The 20813-nt window shown below is 36.6% G+C and overlaps 1 protein-coding gene across 1 annotated transcript in view; it reads left to right on the top strand.

Moving 5' to 3' along the window:
• The window catches only part of EYS (eyes shut homolog), an 856207-nt gene that overhangs the window by 379592 nt on the left and 455802 nt on the right, over positions 1 to 20813 (top strand). The window contains exon 25 of the mRNA XM_040553008.1: positions 20175 to 20346. Within this exon, the coding sequence (XP_040408942.1) occupies positions 20175 to 20346 (172 nt within the window). The remainder of the gene's footprint in view (positions 1 to 20174; positions 20347 to 20813) is intronic.

Raw genomic sequence — 20813 nt, 5'->3', positions numbered from 1 at the left:
TGCACTTCTCAAGCAAAGTCAACTAGAGCAGATTGTCTGGGACTGTGTCCACTTGGATTCTGAAGATCTCCAAGTACGGAGATTCCACAGCCTCTCTGGGCAACCTGTTCCATGCTTGGTCACCTTCACAACAAAGATACGGTTCCTTAAGTTCTATCAGAACCTACAGTGTTGCAGTTAGTGCCCCTTGCTTCTTGTCCTGTCTGTGGATGCTACTGATAAGAGTCTGTCTGCCTCTTCTTCATCCCTCTCCCATCAGGTATTTGTACACATTGGTAAGATCCCTTTGAGATTTCTCCAGGCTCAACAGTTCAAGCTCTCTCAGACTCTCCTCTTATGAAAGAGGCTCCAGTCCCTTAATCATCTTTGTGACACTGCTCTGGAGTTGCTCCAGGAAGTCCCTGCCTTTCTTGTTCTGGGGAGCCTAGAACTGGACTCCATATGGAGTAGAGAGGAAGAATCACCTCTTTCCACCTGCTGGCAAAACTCTTCTTCATGCAGGCCAGGATACTGTTGGCTTATTTTGTTGCAGAGATGCACCGATGATTCATGATTAGCTTGTTGTCCTCTAGGACTATACAGTGTTCTGCGAAGAGGCTTTCCATCTGGTTTTCCTGCAGAGTGTACTGGTTCACGTGGCTGTTCTTTCCCAGGTACGGGAATTTGCATTTCTCCTTGTTTAGTTCTTTGAGAGTCCTCTCAGTCCTGTCTTGGGTCTGTCAAGGTACCTTTGAAGGGCAAAACAGCCAACTGCAAATGTTGAGGGTGCACTCCATTAAACGGTCTTAAGTCAGTAAAGATGTTAAATAGTACTGGAGCTAGTATCAAACTCTGGGATACCCCACTAGTGACTGGCATCTGGATCGACTTTGTGCCACTGATCACAAACAAGTGGGTTTTTAATCCACCTCATTGGGCACTTGTCCAGCCTTTATTTTTTTAGCTTGTCTATATTGATGCTACAGGAGACAATGTTGGAAGCCTTAATAAAATTGAGATAGACAACAACCACTTCTCTCCCTTCATTCACTAAGACAGCCTTCTGTGGAGATGACTGTCAGGTTGGCCAAGCGTGACTTCCCCTTTGTAAATTCATGTTTATTGCTGAGCTTGACATTGTATGGTATGCAATACCCCTTTGGTCAGTTTGGGTCAACTGTTGCCTCCCAGCCTTGCCCACCACTGGCTTCTCCAGTGGAGATACATTTTGAGGATTGTGTTTTGGGTTTTGATACTTAAAAGGGAAATCAAAGGAATATGAAAGGCTATTGCATAAATTTCGTGATGGCTTGACAGGTTAATAAACCTTTGTTACAGAATCTGAAGATACAGTGCAGACGAGTGAAACTCCTGTTACTCTTTGTGAAATTATATGGAATATAATCACCAATTTAAAATTATAAGCATGATAATGAAATATAGTAAATGAGTATAGCTATATCTTCATTATCACAAATCAATTAATGGGATGTTGCATTCTGAGCGTGCATTGCTACATAATTATGTTAACAAAGAGAAACACAACTAAAAACTACATATATATATATTCCACATTGATATTAAAAACAAGCCTGTTAACTAAAACATTGATATTACTCTCGCTTCAGCTGTGAAATATGACAAAGTAATAGGAATAAGTAATTAAACATAATGTATGATGATAACTTACCCTTAAGGTCTTTTTCGTGATTCAGGTGTTAATCATTTTTTCTTTATAAATCTTACCATCCAAACAACCTTATGTCAAAGTGCAAACCAGATGATTCAGACATGCCTCAAATGAAATATTTTTCATGTTCGTGAAAAATTATTTTATATTGAAGTATAAACTGTAAGTGTCAGGGTCACCAAGTCTGATGCAGAATGAATTTAATTAGAATACAACATTTTTGACTAGAGAGTTTTTTGGGATGATGCCTAATTGCTTCTTTTGAAAGGATTCTATGACTAGCAAAAGTCTTTACTTCATTCATTGACATATTTACTAGTTCTTAAAAGTCTTTATTTCCTGATATATATGTATATATTTAATCTAGAGGTTAACTAAATAATTTTAGAGATTAGAATAATTCTAAGAATTATTTAGTCACCAGCTGTGAGATGTCTGCCCAGCTGCTCTCACTCCACTTCTCAACAAGACGGGGAAGAAAATAAGGTGAAAAAGTTCATGGGTCAAGGTAAAGGCAGGGAGACTTACCAGTTACCATCAAGAGCAGAACAGATTCAACTCAGGCAAAATTGATTTTATTGACAATTAAAATAGATTTTTGGATGGTGAGAAGCAAAGAAATTAAAACAACAGCTTTCTTCTACCCCACACTTCTTCACTGGCTCAACATCATTCCCTGACTCCTCTACTTGCTCTCCTCAAGCGGTACAGAGTAGTGTGGGTTGCAATCCATTCGTAACAGTTCCTCTCTGCTGTTACCTACTCCTCACACTTTTCTCCTGCATGGGTCTTCTGCCGTGATGGCAGTCCTTCAAGTTAATCCTGGGAATACCTGCTCTGCTATGGTCTCCTGCATGGACTGCGGAAGAATGTCTGCCCTGGTGTCTGGAGTACCTCCTCTCCCTCCTTCTTTGACCTTGGTGTTCACAGAATTGTTTCTCATGCTTCTTTTTCCCTCAGTACTCACTCTGCCTGTGCAGCCTTTTCCCCTTTCTTACATACGCTTTCACAGAGGCACCACCAGCTTGTCTGATGGAACAGTGTGCATTGGTACATAATTGGTGTCCAGCACAGGGCAGCCCAGCCTCTCCTCACAGTTGCCACCCCAGCAGCCCCCCCACTACGGGCATCTTGGTACCCACATCCAATACACAAAATAAGATTTCAGTGACTAAAATGTGATGTGTGTAAAATAGGTATATAAATTCAAAATTCTGATCCAAACAGATGATTATTGGAGGTGTGATAAAAAAAAAAATGCCTAAAAATGACTAAGTACCATGAAAACACTTTTTGCTGTGAAAGTTCACTTATTGTTACTGCAGAGCACAGTAGTTATTCCTTAAATAGCTAGTCTCTTAATCTCAGGCCTACCCCTTATAGTCTTATTTTCTGTATGACATCAGTACAAACTGCCACTTGGAAGTAACTAAGGACATGTTTAAGTTTTATGTCAAACCAACTCAAAACCTTGTTTTAAAATTTACCTCATCATGTATTTTTTCTATAATACAAGGTCTGAACTCCAACTTTCCTTATCCTGGGCCACAAAACTGCCTGTTCATCTTCTCTACATGACAATAAATAATTCTGCTCTGCTTTTTATACAATGGGCTGACCTAACAGAAAAGTCCCCAAAACTTACCAGTGAAAAGGGAGAAAAGTTGGGTTTATCTTCCTGACCTTCCCAGCTACTTCTGCAGCTTCCTGCTGCAAGCCAGCTGGCAGTGGTTGCATCTGCTGTCCTCAGACCTCTGTCTTTACTCCCTGCTATTGATATGCAGAAGAAGAAGAGCAACTACACTACTAAGAGAATGGCTGTATATTTATAGTCATTCCTCTGAGGGGAGGAATCTCTTGGTACACTCACTGAGATATCAAAGCAGGATGCAGCTCGAGTAGGGAGAGAGGCCAAAAGTGATTGGTGTGCTGAGAAGAAATTTCACATGTACGCTGTGAAATTCTTCACTAAATATGTAGGTAGGGGGGTCTGTCTTTAATAATTAGAGCATTCACATCAATACTGGGATTTTCAAGTTCAGTGAACACTCCCATCTTGAAGGGACAAACTCATTTTATCCATTCTCTGGAGAAGTGCTATAATGTCCATGCTATTTGTTAGCCTGATGTGTAAGGAAAGGTGGGGTCACTTTTGTTGTACTTGCTGAGCTTCAATGCTATTTGGCAGATTTCCTGGGCCAAGAGGAATATACAAGAGTACTGTGTAACCTTATTTAGCATTTGGCTTGAAATGCTCTATGTCCCTCCCTCCCTCTTAAACTCTCATTGGATAAACAAATCCTGAGAGCCAAGATCATAAAGGACATAAACATTACTTTTGCCCTCAAAGGGACTTAAGTGCTAACTAAAGTCTTAAGCTATCCCTTAACTGATCAAACCTGAGACTGGTAGCAGCTTTGTTCAAATTACTGCTCATCCATGATCAAGGAAGAGAGTTGTCAAGAAGACATGGCAGGGATGAATAAGGAACAGCCAACTGAGCTCAGATGCAGAAAAGGAGCACGTAGATGGTGGAAGGAGCAGGGATGGGCTCCCTAGGAGGAATATAGGATCATTGTCCAAGTGTGCGGAGTTGAATTTAAGAAAGGACAAGCTCAGGTATAGCTAAGACTAGAGAAGGATGTGCAAGGCCAGAAGAAATCCTTGTAGATGTAAACTGGCAGCAAAAGTAAGGCCAAGGAAAGAATACACCTTATTTGTTGGTGAGTGGAACCTAGAGACAAAAGACATGGAAAACTTGGAGGTATTCAATGTCTTCATTTTTTCAAGGTTAAATACTTACGTAGTCCACTATCAGGCCTCCCAGGTTTTTGGGCCTAGTGGAAGAGTCTAGGGTACTCCACTTGTTAAGCAGCCTTCAGGTAGAATACTATCTGTCTAAGCCCAACCATCCAGCCTTTTAGTACCTAAAAGGGGTCTGCAGGAAAGCTGGGGAGGGACTCTTTGTCAGGGGGTGTAGTGATAGGACAAGGAGTAATGGCTTTAAACTAAAAGAGGGTAGATTTTAGATCTACAGGAAGAAATTCTTTACTGTGAGGATGGTGAGGCACTGAAACAGGTTGTCCAGAGAAGCTGTGGATGCCCCATCCCTGGGCAACCCTCGTTCAAGACCAGGTTGGATGGGGCTTTGGCCAACCTGATCTAGTGGAAGGTGTCCCTGCCCATGGCAGGGGGGTTGGAACTTGATGATCTTTAGTGTTCTTTCAAACTCAAAACATTCATTCTATGATTCTATGGGAATATTGTGGGAGTCAGTGTTAAAACCATGCTAGAATTAAGGTTAGTGCTATCCACTTCACTCTCCTCTTCCACATACCTGTCCACTTACTCATAAAATGCAAACAGACTGCTTAGATGTAATTTTCCCTTGATAAACCTAAGCTGACTGTTCCACCTTCAGGTGCCCAGAAATGACTTTCAAAAAGTCATTTCTGTGATGTTCTCAGGAACTGAAGTGAGGCTGACTGGCCTGTAGCTCCTTAGATAATCCTTCTAGTTTTTTGGAGCAGAGATGAGTGCAATGTTTGTCCTTCCCCTGGTGATCTCCCCCAGTTTCTGTGGCTTTTCAGAATGATGACCTTCCCCAATTTCCGTAAACTTTCAGACTACAGAAAGCAGCTTTCCAAGGTTATAAGGCAGTTGTCTCGGCACCCTCAGATGCAGCCCATCAGGCATTGAATTACACGAATTGAATACAAGGCTTCGTATGTTTGGCCCAGTGGTCTGTATGCCAGAACAGAAACCAGGCACCCATGATTAAATTACTGTGTCCAACCTTTAGCCACTCAAAGCCAGTTTGGGGTTGTCACCTTTTGACGATTTTATTTCAAGTCTTATAGTCACAGCTTCAGCAGCAGGGGAAGATAGACTGGTCCATATTTTCAGTTTCAAAGCAGTGAAGTTACTGAACAGCTAAGAATCCCAGTTGTAAGGAAGAAAGTCTCTATGGTGCATGCAAACTCTTAAGGAGACTCCTTAAGGTCGTTAAGTCAATAACTACCTAATTTTTTCTACGGATTATGTTCAAAATATGTGATGCTACAGCCCATTCATAATCAGTGCTTGGCAGCAGCAACTCTCGCTGTGTATACAAATTGAATCTGGTGATTAGGAACTTGGATGACAGTACACTCTCCGTGTTTAGTAAAATATAATTGTTTTGGGTTACAGATCTGTGCCTTTAGGGAAGAAAATCCTTGTCTTTTGGCAATGAATATCTAAATGTGAAGTGTTTGTTCTTCATGCTCATTACTGTACAATTTGTGTATTTTGTATAGTAATTCTAAGGCAATTTCATCAATGTGCTGTATAGTTAGTTACTATTGATCTTCAAACAGAACCATCTTCTTTCTCGATTCGTAGGAGTAAAAGAGGAATAGAACAAGCTCTACTTCTTATTTTTGACTGCTGAAGAGAAGCAATGTCTTATTGATGAATAACATCTATGTAGAAGGTACCCCATTATACTCGTAAGAAGGATACTGTGCTCATGCAGTCATGTACATTTTAGGACCTACACCCATTTTTCATTGTACCCACTACCTAAAGCAATCATTGACTGTGAGAAAATCTCAATTTGATTCTCTCAGATTTTTATCCATGTTTCCTGCACCTTTGTAGAGGCCACTGACTGCAGCAACAGTATTAATAAAGAGTTCTGAATCACTTCTGCATGAAGTACTGCTTTTTCGCACATCACTCCATATTGACCAGAACAAAGTCTTGGATCTGATTCTTACACATAATGTAAGATTATGGTGATGCCTTCTGTCCCATATTGTCTATCTGTAGCTGGTGTATCAATTATTAATTATTTATACTAAGTAGGAAAAAAAAATTTTCAATAAAAAATATCCAGTACAGTATATGCCATGGGTGCATTCAGTCAGTTTATCTTAAACATTATTGCTACATATGAAGCAGATTTAGAAATACTTGGAAACAGTTTTTATAATTCTTTAGTGAAAACAGGGGGGGCGATGGCTTAGATTAATTTAGCTGACAACAATGAACATACTGTCTGTACATCACAGGTCAAGACTTCCCAGCTAGACTGAATGTTAAAAAAAAAACCACATCAGCATGGTGTCAGCCCGTCTAATTTATTCTCTTGAGAGGCATGGCAGTAAAGCCAGATATAATGCCATACTAACATGGCTAAAGTGCTTTTGACCTTCCAGAGCTACTGCTTTGCACATATTTCATAGGGACTCTAACACTACTTCATTATACTACCTAGACATGTGCTGATAGCTCCTTCCTCATTTTACAGGCTTCTAAAGTCCTTGGGTACCTTTCCTCCCTTGTGGATTTCATGGAAAGGTTGGTTGCCTCAAAGTTAAGGATTTTGCTGAGGCTGCCAAGTAGAATACTTAAACGTACTTGCTGATATGCTACTAGTACAGTGCAGAAATAACTTGCTACATGGCACCTTTTGTAAGTAGGTAGCCATCCACGAACCTTATTCCTCAACAAGTGCAAGGTCATTTAAATTAGCTTAACTGTAATGATGAAGCCTTTTACTGAGGCCTGAGCTGATCTTCCATAACTTGTTTCTATGTCTGAGCCCAAATTTTGCTTGTCTGTGTCTAAGGTGTTCTTATTATCAGAAAGCTATGTATAATCTGTGGGATGAGTGATGTCCCCAGCTAAACAAAGTGAAAACTATATCCTAATTTATCTTGCCATAAATATAATCTATCAGATCAGTGTTTCAGGGTAAAGCAGATGAGGCAGATGATTTTCCTTCCCTGAAAATTTTTGGAGCCGCTTGAAATGCAAAATTTAAGGGCTAGTCCTATCCAGTGAGAATATCTGAGAGCTTGTGGTCAAATGATTAGATCTTATCTGTTATGGTAAGCTATTAGGTGAGAATTTAAATTATCTAGGGCTTCAGGAGCCAAAATCAGTGCTTTGCATTATACCCAAAACAAATTTGGAAAGTTCTGATGCAACTGTTAAGAGACTGGCTGGACGGTAATACAGCTGTTACTCCTAGCTAGGGAAGTTGCTGTACTTCTCAGCAAGTCTAACTTTGCAGGGGTCTTTGAATGTATTCAAGTATACTACTGTGAATGTGCTAAAGGAGTTTCTATTCTGTAAGAGTTAGCAAGGCCCAGGGGATTGAAATCTCAATTTCCACACAAATTGCTCTGCTACAGATACTATGAAAAAAGGAACTTTTAAGCAGCTTTAATGCTGACACCACAGAGGAACATTATGCATTACAATGTGTCTATTCTTCTGTGATTCTGCAATATTTCTTTGAGGTTTCTGTAAGTTGTAAGTGTACTTAAAGTCTAAATCTTCTATATTAGATTATTGTGATATTTCTATAAGATGTTACAAAGGAAATAATATCTTAATAGTGACCTGTGATGGTGTGGTTTTTTTTTTTTTTTTTTTTTTTTTTTCTTGGAACTCAAAAAATGCCATGACTGGGAAGAGTTTAGATAAAAACAATTCATAATTTAAAAGTTTGTGGATGTTTCAATCAGTTACAGCAATAAATAACTAAAGCAATGACTGTTGAGTGTTTCACTTAGCAGAACTCAATGTGCTGTATGTTAGAACAGTTACTGCAAAGTTGTGCTTCTTCATATTTCTGAACAGCATGGCAGTGATAACATCATGGATCTGTTAGGTTCTTTAAAGCTGTTTTTGCCAGCAAACTGTCTTAATCTCAGTAGGATTCAGATAGTAAGTATTTTGTTCGCTAAAGTAGAATGGGTTGACCTTGCGTGCTAAGAATCGAGTAGTTTTCCTAGCATTTCTGTTGGTTCTAGTTTGTAATGAAAAAATGTGTGGAACAGCTGTCTGGGTCTCACTCATTACATGACTTGGATCTGATTTACTTCCCTGCAATCACCCTAAAATGCAGTTCTGAATTGCAAAGTTATCATTTGACATAAGGTGTCATAAAGGTGTTGTGCTGCCAGTACTTCAGTGAACCAAACATCATTATCCAAATACATTACTCAAGGCACACCTGTATTCTAAATACTACATTTCCTTAACAGTAATTAAGATTATTTCCTGTTATTTTTTCCAAGTATATGTACTTCCTGCTTGCCTGCATGGGTTCTCAGTGTGTGATTAGCATCTATCTGAAAAGGAATAAAAGCAACGTACGTTCTTCATTTACTTTCTTTTAGGAATTTTTGAGGGGAGTTGAATTTGACCAGATAGTGTTATTAAATAGCATAGTAAGTTTGAAAATGACAAGGCTGTAATGAAATTGATGCAGTTCACAAGTAATTTTGCATGCAACCATTCTCAAATTCTTGTTGCATTGTCACCGGTTTCCATGACCGATTACATACTTTGGATCCTGTGCATTTTGCTGTTGACCAAGCTTACCAGGTCAGGCTACAGTTTCATTCTCAAATAAGAACAATTCAGGCTGGAAGAGACCTTGTGAGCTCTTTAGCCCAAACTCTTGCTGAAAGCAGTGTTAGCCATGGGGTCAGACCAAGAAGCTCAGGGCTTTGTCTTGTTGGGTCTGGAGAACCTCCAAGGACAGCATTGTTCTCATTTCTGATGGTACATTTAAACTGTAATGTGAATATTGCATTCCATTACTAGTAGTAACTGTGATTCCTTGTGTCCCAAGAAGAGAAAGACACACTGAGTTTTTAGCCTTAATGTATACTCTGACTTTTATTTTCACTTGAGTCTAAAAACGTGTAAGTACTTCAGTTTTTAATAGGAATATTAACAGACTGCATAAAATAAGCCTAGTAGAGATGAAAATCAAAAGCTGTAATAATAATCATGATATTAGTATATTCTGGAGGCATTCATGTTATAGAGTGATAAGGACATAAATGTGAATATAATTTCTTTTATACCAAACTATACTCTTATGGTTTTACAGTGAAAGTCCTTTTTTTGATATCTTTACCACATAGTTAGTAAAGCTCTCCAATTTTCCATTACTTAGTTTTATTTTGTGCTGTATTTTGTATTACAGTGTTAAAATTAAGATGGCTAGTAAACAGCGCTTGCAAACATGGGTATTTCTCTGTGAGACTGTATGTGTCTGTTTATATGAATAACATATACACAACAAATATAATGTAGATACCATATATATGCAATACAATATACTAATATAGTTTTCTGTGGATTTTTTTTACCCATATTGAACTGTATTAGTTCTAATGAAAGATACTTTGCTTCTTAGAAATTTCAGTCTTATGGTTACATTTCTTCTGGTTATCTTTTAGTTTTAAAAGTTTTTCATTAATTTTAGTAAAGGAATTGTTCATACTAAAACCCATGTTCTTAAAATCATTTTAAAATGTCATAAATATTAAATTGATATTTGCATCCTGCTCATCTACAGTGTGACCTACTCTAGCAATATTGACAACTGTGACATTTTGCTCATGATGTTTTCTATGTGCCATAATGTTTCCAATTCAGACAAGAATTAAGAGATTTTACTTGTACTGTCTGCAGATTTATTTTGTTCTCTATCCCTTTCTGTTTCTTATACATGAACTGAATCTTAATTCTAAACTGTGGTATCTTTAGGTCCAGCTATTTTTTAATCATTTTGTAGTCCAATAAGTATGATTTCTGCCCTTACCAGAGGAGGTCCCAGCTTTCTGCTGGCTCGGCAGTGCAGGGCCTCAGCCTGGCTGTGGCCTGAGCTGGGTTTTGCTGGTTCAAGCCCTGCACCAGGGCCCAGTGGCTGTTGAAGCCCTCCTTTGGCTCCAGCTGTGGGCGTCCATCTCACCACCAGCAGCAGCCACAGCCTGGTGAACAGGAGCCCTTGGTGTACGTGGGTTTTGGGACCACAACACCAATGGAAAGGAGCAAGGTGTTGGGGTTTTTTTCCTTTTCACCTATCACAAGATCATGAATGTTTAAATCTGTGCCATTTTCAGTAGAAGGTGTTCATATCACTAAGATCTGATGCTTGCCCTGATGCTTTATGACAAGGCAGTACAAAAAGCCAAGAAAGAATTCTCTGAGGTAGATTGCTTCTCCTGATGCTCCGGTCTGGAGTTCAGATAGCTAAATAACCAGGCAGTGTATGCTGCCAGTATGTATTTAATCTATGTGTTTCGTGTATTCACTTTAAAATTAAATGTATATATATAGTCTTCAAAGGCCATGCCAGATTATCTTAGATATGAAGTTGATATTTAACAGAACAAATGATGTCTTAAATGTTTTAGACCAAGCAAATTAATCTGTATTAATATTAATTATGGTGTTTCCTGTTGTCTAATCTTATCTTGTAAAGTTCTTTTCACTTTTCCATCCTGAATGGATATCAAATTTGTCTAAACAAATAAAAATGTATTCACTCCAAAATAGTTAGCAACCATGCAAATTTTCTGCAGTCAGCAGCAATTTAACTTCACTCAATGTAAGGAAGGTGAAATAATTCCCTGAAATAAATCTATTACTAACACAAAATACAACAGAAATAGAAAATCTAAATCTCTGGTATTAGTCACTAAGCTATACTAAATCTTCCTTAAGATGACATCAACAAAATCAGGCTCAGCAGCCTTATCAGTGCTAGTTTTTCTTGCAGTATACATAGAAAATGTTTGTTAGAGTTTATTAACTCAAAATGGGGTGGATGAGGCAATACTAAAATGATGTTGAAAACACATTGTGCTGTTCACAAAATTAATGTTCCTGTGACACAATGAGCATTAGTTCTTTGCTGTCATCTACTAATTTTAAGATGAAACGTTCTTAGATTTGTTAGGCAGTGGTTTTAGAATATGATGATTGGTGTATATGGTATCAAAAGTTAATTTGTTGGATTGGAGATGGAAGACTTTCTGCTGGAAAATGTCTTCTAAGGAGACTAAAGCATTTATTTTGCAATGTGGCTTTGTATTTACGTGTGTATTCAGAAAATATATTTATTACAGCAACTATTTCAAAAGCAGTGGGAATAAAATTATAGCTGGTAGAAATTACAGATTCTTCAATGTCAGATCATATTGTTTTAAAAACTATCTTCAGCATCTTCCTGTAATTGGTAAAATACCTGAATTTTTCACCTAGTACTCATCCCAGCTTGTTCTTGCTTTAATTGTGCAATGCTATAGAATATATATTTCCATATACCTGTTTATCTTCACATTGCTTTTGATCTCAGATAACTCAGCTGTTATATTTTTTGCTCTCTATTACTTTCTTTCTTCTTTTTTTTTCCTCATGTAAAAAGTCAGCTAAGAACGGTCACTGATAATTCTTGGTCATGGTCAAGAAGGAGAAGATATTTGAATATGTTTCCTATCTCAGTCCAGATTAAGATTTTGATAGCTGTAAATAACCACCAATGTTAAGTACTATATTATAATGTCCTTTCACAACTTCTGTCGATGAGTACTAATTGTTTACAGTTAGTTGTGGTTTAAACTTGGTGGGCAGTTAAGCACCACACTGCCACTCATTCACTTCCTTATCTGCAAGTGGATGAGGGGAAGAGAATCAGAAGGGCAAAAGCTACAAAACTTGTGAGTTGAGATAAAGTCAGGTGAATAAGAAAGAAAAAAATGGGGTATTGGGTTGGAATCCACAACCAAAGGAAAAAAAAACACAAATTAAGCAAAACACAATTGTTCTCGACTGTAGAATCATAGAATTGGAAGGGGCCCACAAGGATCATCAACACATCTCTACACAGGACCACCCAAAAATCAAACTGTATGTCTGAGCACATTGTCCAAATGCTTTTTGAACTCCAGAAGACTTGGTGCCGTGACCCGTTCACTGGGGAGCCTGTTCCAGGGCACAGCCACCCTCTCGGTGAAGAACCTTTTCTTTACACCTTTTTCAATATCCTATGTAAATTAGAATAGTGTGCTAGTTTACCATCCCATTCAGTTTTGAGGTATGTCCTCAGCAGCCAGTTGTTCTTTAGCATGCATTTGTTTTTGTTTTCCTAGTAGTACATCTATGGCTTTATTCATATACAAGATTTTGTTTTTCTTCCTCTTTTCTGCACTAAAACATAGCCACTTACTATAAATCAGTAACCTAAATTTTTGATCTCCTGAAACAGCAAAAACCTAAATTTTTTGATCTCCTGAAACAGCACTCAAATCTTGTTATCATCTCATAAAAAAAAAAATAACTGAAGAGGTCTATAAGTTAGCATCTTCCTCAGTTTGTAGCCCTAAAAGTCAAATATTTTTATATTTAGTACATAAATTTTTGGGTGTATTCGTATGTGCTTTTATATGTCTTCTTACATGTCTAATATGAAGAAAACAAACCAGGATATATACTGTTGTTTCAAAAATGAAAATATTTTTACTCTCAGAAATGTAACACACAGGCACAACAACGTCTGAGTACAAAAGGTTATAAAAATGGCAAGGTTAGTTACCAGGACAGAGAATCTGGAGATGATCACAGGAATTTTTTATAAAAATGTTCTTTACTCTCTAAGAAATTGAAACTTTGCAAATTTATGTTCATGTGGTATAAAGGAACTAAAAAAACATCTTAAAGTAATGAAGCCAAATAGCTGAATGGTTTTAAGTGAAATAAAAACTTGCATAGACTACAAAACTTGGATTTTCAGGGAATGAGCACATCAGTCATAAGTTACAGTCAAAATGCAAAAATACATAGAAAAGCATTAAGGCTGTTAGTACCAGGATGTAGGCTTAGGGAATGCTTCTCCTTGACAGGGATTGTATGTAAGTCAGTGGTGTTTATTGTATGGTCCATTATGTTCACAATGTCTGCTTGCAGCCCTGTTCTGTTGAAAGGCAGATGGTCTTGAAGAGCTCAAGTTTTGCAGCTAGGAGAGTTTTTAAAAAAAGTACTTTGAAGATCACAGTCATTTCAGTCTTCCTCCTTTACTATCCTGAAATGCTTACGGGATCAAGTCTAGTGTCTGATTTTTCAGTTGAGTACACTACAGTTCGTAAAATATCAGTAGGATGTTGGGGGAATGTTTTTCTGGGATAAGGAATGCAAAAATGATTTATTTTTTTTTTAATCAGAGGGCTGAGACTAAATACCCAGTGATCAGAAGAGGGAAAGGTTCTAGTTTGGATGAGAGGTTGGTGGGAAAATCCGTGAAGACAGAGAAGGGTATTTTCTTACTTGGGTTTACAGTTGAAAATCCGAAAGTCTTGATGGGAAGATGTGATAAGCTCTTTATTAGGATGTACATAAGGAGCACCGCAAGCGAGCTGCAAGAAACATGAAAGGGAGAGGCATCCCCAGTTAGTAAAGTGTGTTGAAGATTCAAAAGGCATTGGAAGAAGGTTGCTGAGTTTTCTTTATTAAGATATAAGACAGTCTGATCCTTGATGAATGTGAAGGAGTAGGAGGACACTACAAAAGGCTGTCTCCCTTTTGTAGTGTTACTGTTACTGCTCCATGCTCTTGTGTTGTGACATCTATGCCATTTCCTTGCCATCTGCAGCACACTGACACGTTGGGGAGCGCCTAGGTTACCGTTAGTATCAAAAATCACCCAAATGTGGCATGTATGGGGTAATTTTCCCTTTTCTTGGATGAGTGGAGGCATTGTTTATAGCATGGTAGTACAGTCTGTAAAGCAGAGCTCCAAGAGCTCCATCCCAGTGTGCCTGAACGTACCTGGCACTATCATAGCTAAGAAACAGAACGTGCAGGCAATGTTTAAGTCAAATGTTAGCTCTATGGTATTGTAGTCAGTCTCTCACACCAACTTTGCAGAATATTTGGATGTTTATACTACAGCAAGAAGATTTTTACTAAAGTTTTCATACTTCCAACAAGAATTGAAAAGAAGGCAGGTTTCAAATTAGATGACAGTCAACATTGGAAGAGGATGACAGACTGTGTAGATTACAGTTATGAATGATTACTAACCTTTCCATGTCTAGAAAGTGACAGTTCACAAATTTAGTACATTTTGCTCTTGGAAATAGCTGCATGATAATGTCTATTCAGAATAGATGGGGTTCCTCTAGTGAATCTAAGGGATTAATGCCAGGGACATATTTGGCCTAATTTGTTCAGACAATGTTAGCATATAGGTGCTGAACTCAAAGAAGAAATTTTAGCATGTGAATATAAAATTATGTTTTATAAAAACTATCAAATATATTTTCCATGAGTGCACTTTAGCAAGAACATTTGAACTAGCTCCTACTATTTATGAATCTGTTCTCTTTGATAGAACTAATTCTTCAAAATAACTTTCTTTAATTTTTATTTAATTATCTTTCTTATGTGAGAAATACTCATTTTCACCTTTAAGCCTGTTGTACCAGTAATCACTGTAATGATTATAGTCTGTATTCACAACAAATCTCACAAATTCCTTTCAGGGTGGAAAAGACAAAATGGACTTGTACTCCATGTGTGAAACATTAACACTAGGAAGAATATAAAGTCCATTTTGCCGATTAATAATGCTAAAGCTTTCCTAGTAAGGGCAGAGTATGGAGATAGCAGTAGAAGGCATTTTTATTCCTTCCATCAGATTTACTCTTTCTTGGCAGACTCTAATCTTAATTACATCTCATGATACCTACTTAAAAAAAAAAAAAAAAAAAAAACAACTTAAGCACAAAGTTAGAGTTCTGTAGCTTCTTTTTATTTTTTCCCACAGTGCAAAAATTAATTGGACAGTAATAGACACGTTTTATCATTTTCGTCTGGTAACCAGATTTTCATTGGTGGCACTTAATCACTGATTTATACCTGATTTTTATTTTTGTTTTTTTTTTGCGACTTTGACTCGTTAAAGCACTTTTTTTTTTTTAATTTATTTACAGTCCAACTCAACCCTTCAAAATCTTTCTCCTCTTTTCTATTAATAGACATTTCAAATTGAATTATTTCTCTGTAGAGTAGAAAGGGTCATTAAGAAAAAGCAGTGGTTATGTTGTTAAATTCCAAGGAATCTAAATCAACAACAAAGTTGAAAGTAGTGAGCTTGAACAACCCATGCCTCATATATTCCCTGCCTGAACATCGCTTCATGTATACTTCAGGAATTTTGGTGCTTGTACTTCAGTTACACCTAAAGACCACTTGCAGCCTAGCATTGTCTTAAGGAGAGGTCAGCCTGAAAGGTGCTGTACAGTGTATTGGGGCAGAAATGAAGGAAGATGACTGTGAAGTTCGTGCTGGACTCAAAGGTGTGAGAGAACTGAGATTGAGAAACAAAGCTTCATTTAATGAAACATTATGTAAGGGCTCATCCTGATATTCCAAAAACCCCTATACGCACCACAAAAAAAAAAATGTACAACATGTGGAGCAAGCTGCACTGCATGCATAATGATGTTTACAGCTGAGAATAGGAGCAAGCTTAATTTCCTTGAATTTTAGTCCTCTAAAAACTAAACGGCTAGTCCAACTCTTCCATTTAACTTCATTGTGCAATCATTGCCACGTCTAGGTAATTCAAGATAAGTGCTGTCTGAGACAGATGATACAGGTTACCCTTTGAGGCTGCTTCTCTCTTTATCCATTATAAAGGGAGTATATACACCTTAAACTATCTTCTTAATTTTTAATTACCTAACATTAGTGGAGATGTCTTAGACTGACTTCCCTAACAAAGCAGTATCTGAATTCTACTCTTTTCCTTCACTGCCCCCTAGAAGTTTCGGAGTGGGTTGATAAATTATGTCAGCTGTAGTTTCAACAAAATTGTGTATGTGTAGAAAATAATTTTAAAAGTTTTTCATTGTGCATGAGCACCTTGTCTAGAATACTAATAATAGTTATTTTCTTCAATTTATGTAGTTACTCTGAGGGTTTTTTTTCATTAATTCATTATGAATATTTGACTTGATTGTCTGAGAGGAGGTATGCAAGCCTTTGCAAAAGACAAGAGACTGTATGACAGAAAAACATTTCTTGGTATTAATAATATGTATGACTAGTTCTAATTTATCAGTTTGATGAGAATTTTTCCTTTTTTCATAATCAACCAAACAACTGTTTGTGCAGTATAATGGAATTAACCTATTGAATACTTCTAAGAGTTGCAGGAGATTTGATTGCTATTTTGTGGCCTTGTACTAACATGTTCTCTTTCATTATGACTATTAAATATATTAAGTTACATCTAGGATGAACTTTCAAATATGCTATAGGAAAGGAAAATCTCTTCATATAATGTACACGTTGGATATTTCTCTGCAATTTGATAATTCTGAGTATGCAAATAGTTAAAAAAAAAGGAACACTGCAGTGATTCCTGTTTTCAAAACTCTCTAAGGTTATAGCTGCAAGTTATAGGAATGAAAGGAAGATGTAAAGTATGTTTTTTCCCAGTACATCTTGTCTTTTGAAACATCATTTTCCTAATCATTTATTAACACATTAAATTATGCACTGGGTCTTTTTTTCCCACAATCAAGTAATGGATTTTCACTACATTGCCATTGCATTCATTGAGCTGTTCAAGCAAAAGTTAATTCAATGGCATTGTGGTAGTAGATCAATGTAGCATAAATAAAGGTAGATCAGGAGCAGAATAACGTAACAAAATCTATTCAATTTCAAGATGTTAATCATCTAAAGGAGCTATAATTTTTTTCTTTTTGAATATATTATGAAGTAATGGAAGCATATCTGAATATGGAAGTATTATCAATGATGAACCTTTAACCCTTGGTCTGTCTTTCAGAATCAGTCTATCAATATGTATCAACTTCAAATGAAAGGTTACAACCATCTATCTCAACCAACTTTCTAACGGGTTGATAATAGGCAAATCAAATTTAGTCAGATGATTTGGAAATCTGCTACTGATATATTTCTGAACTAATATTGAAATATCTTATTAGCAAAAGATTATTTTTTTAAAACTATTTGATGTCAGGTTTATTTTCCTTCAGTGAATATGTTACACCTAAGGAGAGGATAGAAGATAGCAACAATGAATGCCAGCAGTATGAATGAATGACCTTAGATTATTTATGAACTGAACTATTTTGAGTAATAAATTATTATTTGAGTAATAAACAGCTATTGAACAGAACTGTTCTAGGATGCGTTTTTTTGTTGTTTTTGGTTTGTTTGTTTGTTTGTTTTTTAAGATCAGAAATGTCTGCCTTAAAATTCATAAGAACACCAAATCTATTGTCTGTGGTGATAAATGCTTTCACATATCTCATTGTCAAAACCAAATTAGTAAATTTGAACTGAGAACTTTAACCCTTGAAATACAGATTTGGACCTACTAAGTAACATGTGATTGTTATTAAAATGAGTTTCCAAAGATAACTGCTATTGTTTTTGTAAGAGTATGTAGTGCAAAAAACATTAGTGGTCTATACACTTAAATACTACCCACTTCATTAATAAGTCCGCTCTCTGATTTTTTGTATATTTAAAATTCAATAAGACTTCATAGGAGAACACTTTTTTTTTTTTTTTCATGGAAGCTAATACAATTTCTTATCAGCAGCTTTGAAAAGATTGGGAATATGAACATGATAGAGTGACAATGCAGCTGGTTATGAGAGGAAAAATTGGAATTGCTCATTTACCAAAAAAAAACTTAAATTCAGAACTATCACATTTTAACACTCACCATTTTTTCTAAAGGGATCAGGAAAATGAAAAGATAGGTAATTATGAAATGACCTTTGTTTATAGCGATGTGGAATAGAAATGTGATGTTATAGGGATGGTCTCATCGTTCAGATACAAGACGAAAAATCATTTTAGAGTTGCAAATGAAGTAAAGTCAAGGTATATTATTGTGTAGTACTACCATCCTTCCTGCCAATGCTTTCTAAGCATTGCTTGTTAAGAGAAGATTAAGAATTGTCTTTCCTAATGCCAACTTACAGGGAAAAATGTCTGATATTTAGATCTTCTATAGTAGAATAGATGAACTAGTGTTCTCTGTTCTTGAATTTAGATTTTGGCAGCGTATTCACAAGACACGTGTTTTTGGAGAGTTTTAAGTTCTTATATGTAGTGAGTTCACATAAGGATCAGAGAATCTGACGCTGGAAATGAGCAAGAGTATACAGAGCTGCTGTTTGCTGAATGTTTGCATGTGGTGGAGGATGAACATGTCAGAGAATTGCCCTCTAATTTGTACCAGCATATAGCATAGCGTATTGCAAGTACCATTGCATCAAGATCTGCTCAAACACAGAAATGCACAGCAGCCCCTCTCAGAGAGATCATTTTCCTGAGGATACCTGCCAAGTCCAGTTTCTTCAGTACTTTCCACTACTGCAAGATAGCAGTGCTCTAAGGCTGCTGGGGCTGTGGCCACAGACTTCTAAACAGAACCTGGGTTGTTATTTCATTCCTTTTGCCTTAATTAAGAAGCTGAGTGTATATTGTGAAAAAAGCAGTTTCCTCAAATGTGTACAATAGTTGTAAATAGCTAACATTCATATTAATATGAATATTACTCTATTAACCTTCATTAAGCAAAAATATTTCCCGTGATCTTAAAGAAACTATTTGTAGCTGTTAACAGATGTACTCTGAACTCCTGTTTTTGATCTTTTGCTAAATACTCACGCATACACCACAAAAAGGTTAGTGCCTCTCTGCTTCTTCCTTGCTATAGATTATTTTCTTTAAAAAAAACTGCCAGTAGTTGGGGTGCACAGTAATGAGAAAAGGCTATAGGAACTTTTCATTCCCTATGAAGTAGCAGTTGCTATTTTGAGTTGAGACTAAGGTACTTAAGTAAATACAGGTGTTTTGTGAAATGGAGAGCCAGAGGAATTGATCTAACTTCTGGCTTCTGGACTCTTATGCTCTGGCAGATGACTTTTTGCCTTAAACATTCTTCTGTCCCGCACAGCCCACCTGACCCACACACCCTAAAAATCAGGATAGTGATCTTGCTAAAACAAGGTTACATATCCCTAGGTATGTGTTGATTGTCAATTAGTACTCCATAATGTACTTCGAGAGGTTCAGGTGGAAGTTGTGTGGCACTAATTTGCAGGAAAACTACAAGCAGAAAAACATACCACCATATCTTCCATAATGGATATCATCATAAAGATTTCAAATAATTTTATGTCTAACATCAATTACCAAAAGCCCTTGAATTTTAATTTCAGTTAGAGAAAATAACTATTACAGTTAGATCGCTACCAAGACATATATCATTTTAATTCTGCATTTCTCTTATGGGAAACGTGTGCTATTCATCTTTCTAATAACTGTGTACAAAAAAATTCCTCTTGAACTTTGTTTCTCCACTTAATTATTCTGCTTGCAAGTTGACCCTCACAGCCTTCTTGCCTTGCCACAATTACAGATGTTATTGAAGTAACGTGTTACATTATACCACTCCTTTTGGCATGTGCACTTATAATTAATTCCAGCGTGATACTCTTTGTTGATTAATATAATGAATGTGAATAAAACAATGTATTAAACAATGTATGTGAATAAAAACAGTTTATCTGGAATTGACAGTATGAATAGATAAACTATTAGTTGCTTTGAGTTTAGAATTCAAAGCTTAGTCGTAACTGTTCTGTTTTTTACACAGGTGATAGATGTGAAGCAAATATAGATGAATGTATTTCTGCTCCTTGCCTAAACAATGGAAGTTGTATCGATGACATCAGTTCCTATACATGTCACTGTAGGAGAGGTTTCATTGGAGCAAACTGCGAGATAAATGTTAATGAATGCTTGCCAGATCCTTGTCTTCATGGAAGGTGGCTATTTTTATTTAATTATTATTATCTCCAAGATAATGTACTTAACTAGCAATATTTAAGATTTAATGACATAAGAAGGGTGATAAATACTTTTTAAATTATTTTTCCATAAAGTAAGAGTACAATCACACTTAAAGATGACAGATGTTGCCTGTTAAAGCTAATGTAATATACTGTAAAATTGTCTCAGTCCCTCTTTCATCTGTGTTCATTAGCATAAGCTGGTTTTCAGTAAATGTGTATTAATTAGACTTTAATATACTTAAAAGCAAATCTTTATCTGTTACATCCAACAGGTTGAAATCGGGAGGGGTCTTTTAATATGAGAATCAGTATTCTTGTAAAACCCCTTAGCACCAATAATATGCACATTTGAAACCCATTAGGAAAACTAATGAAAAATTCCATGGAGTGCAGAAGTTTGCATCAGACTGCTAATTTAAAATGTATAGAATGATACTTTA

Source organism: Cygnus olor, chromosome 3 (genome assembly GCF_009769625.2).
Source record: "Cygnus olor isolate bCygOlo1 chromosome 3, bCygOlo1.pri.v2, whole genome shotgun sequence".
Taxonomy (NCBI): Eukaryota; Metazoa; Chordata; class Aves; order Anseriformes; family Anatidae; genus Cygnus; species Cygnus olor.
This window is presented reverse-complemented; position numbering and strand designations above follow the sequence as displayed.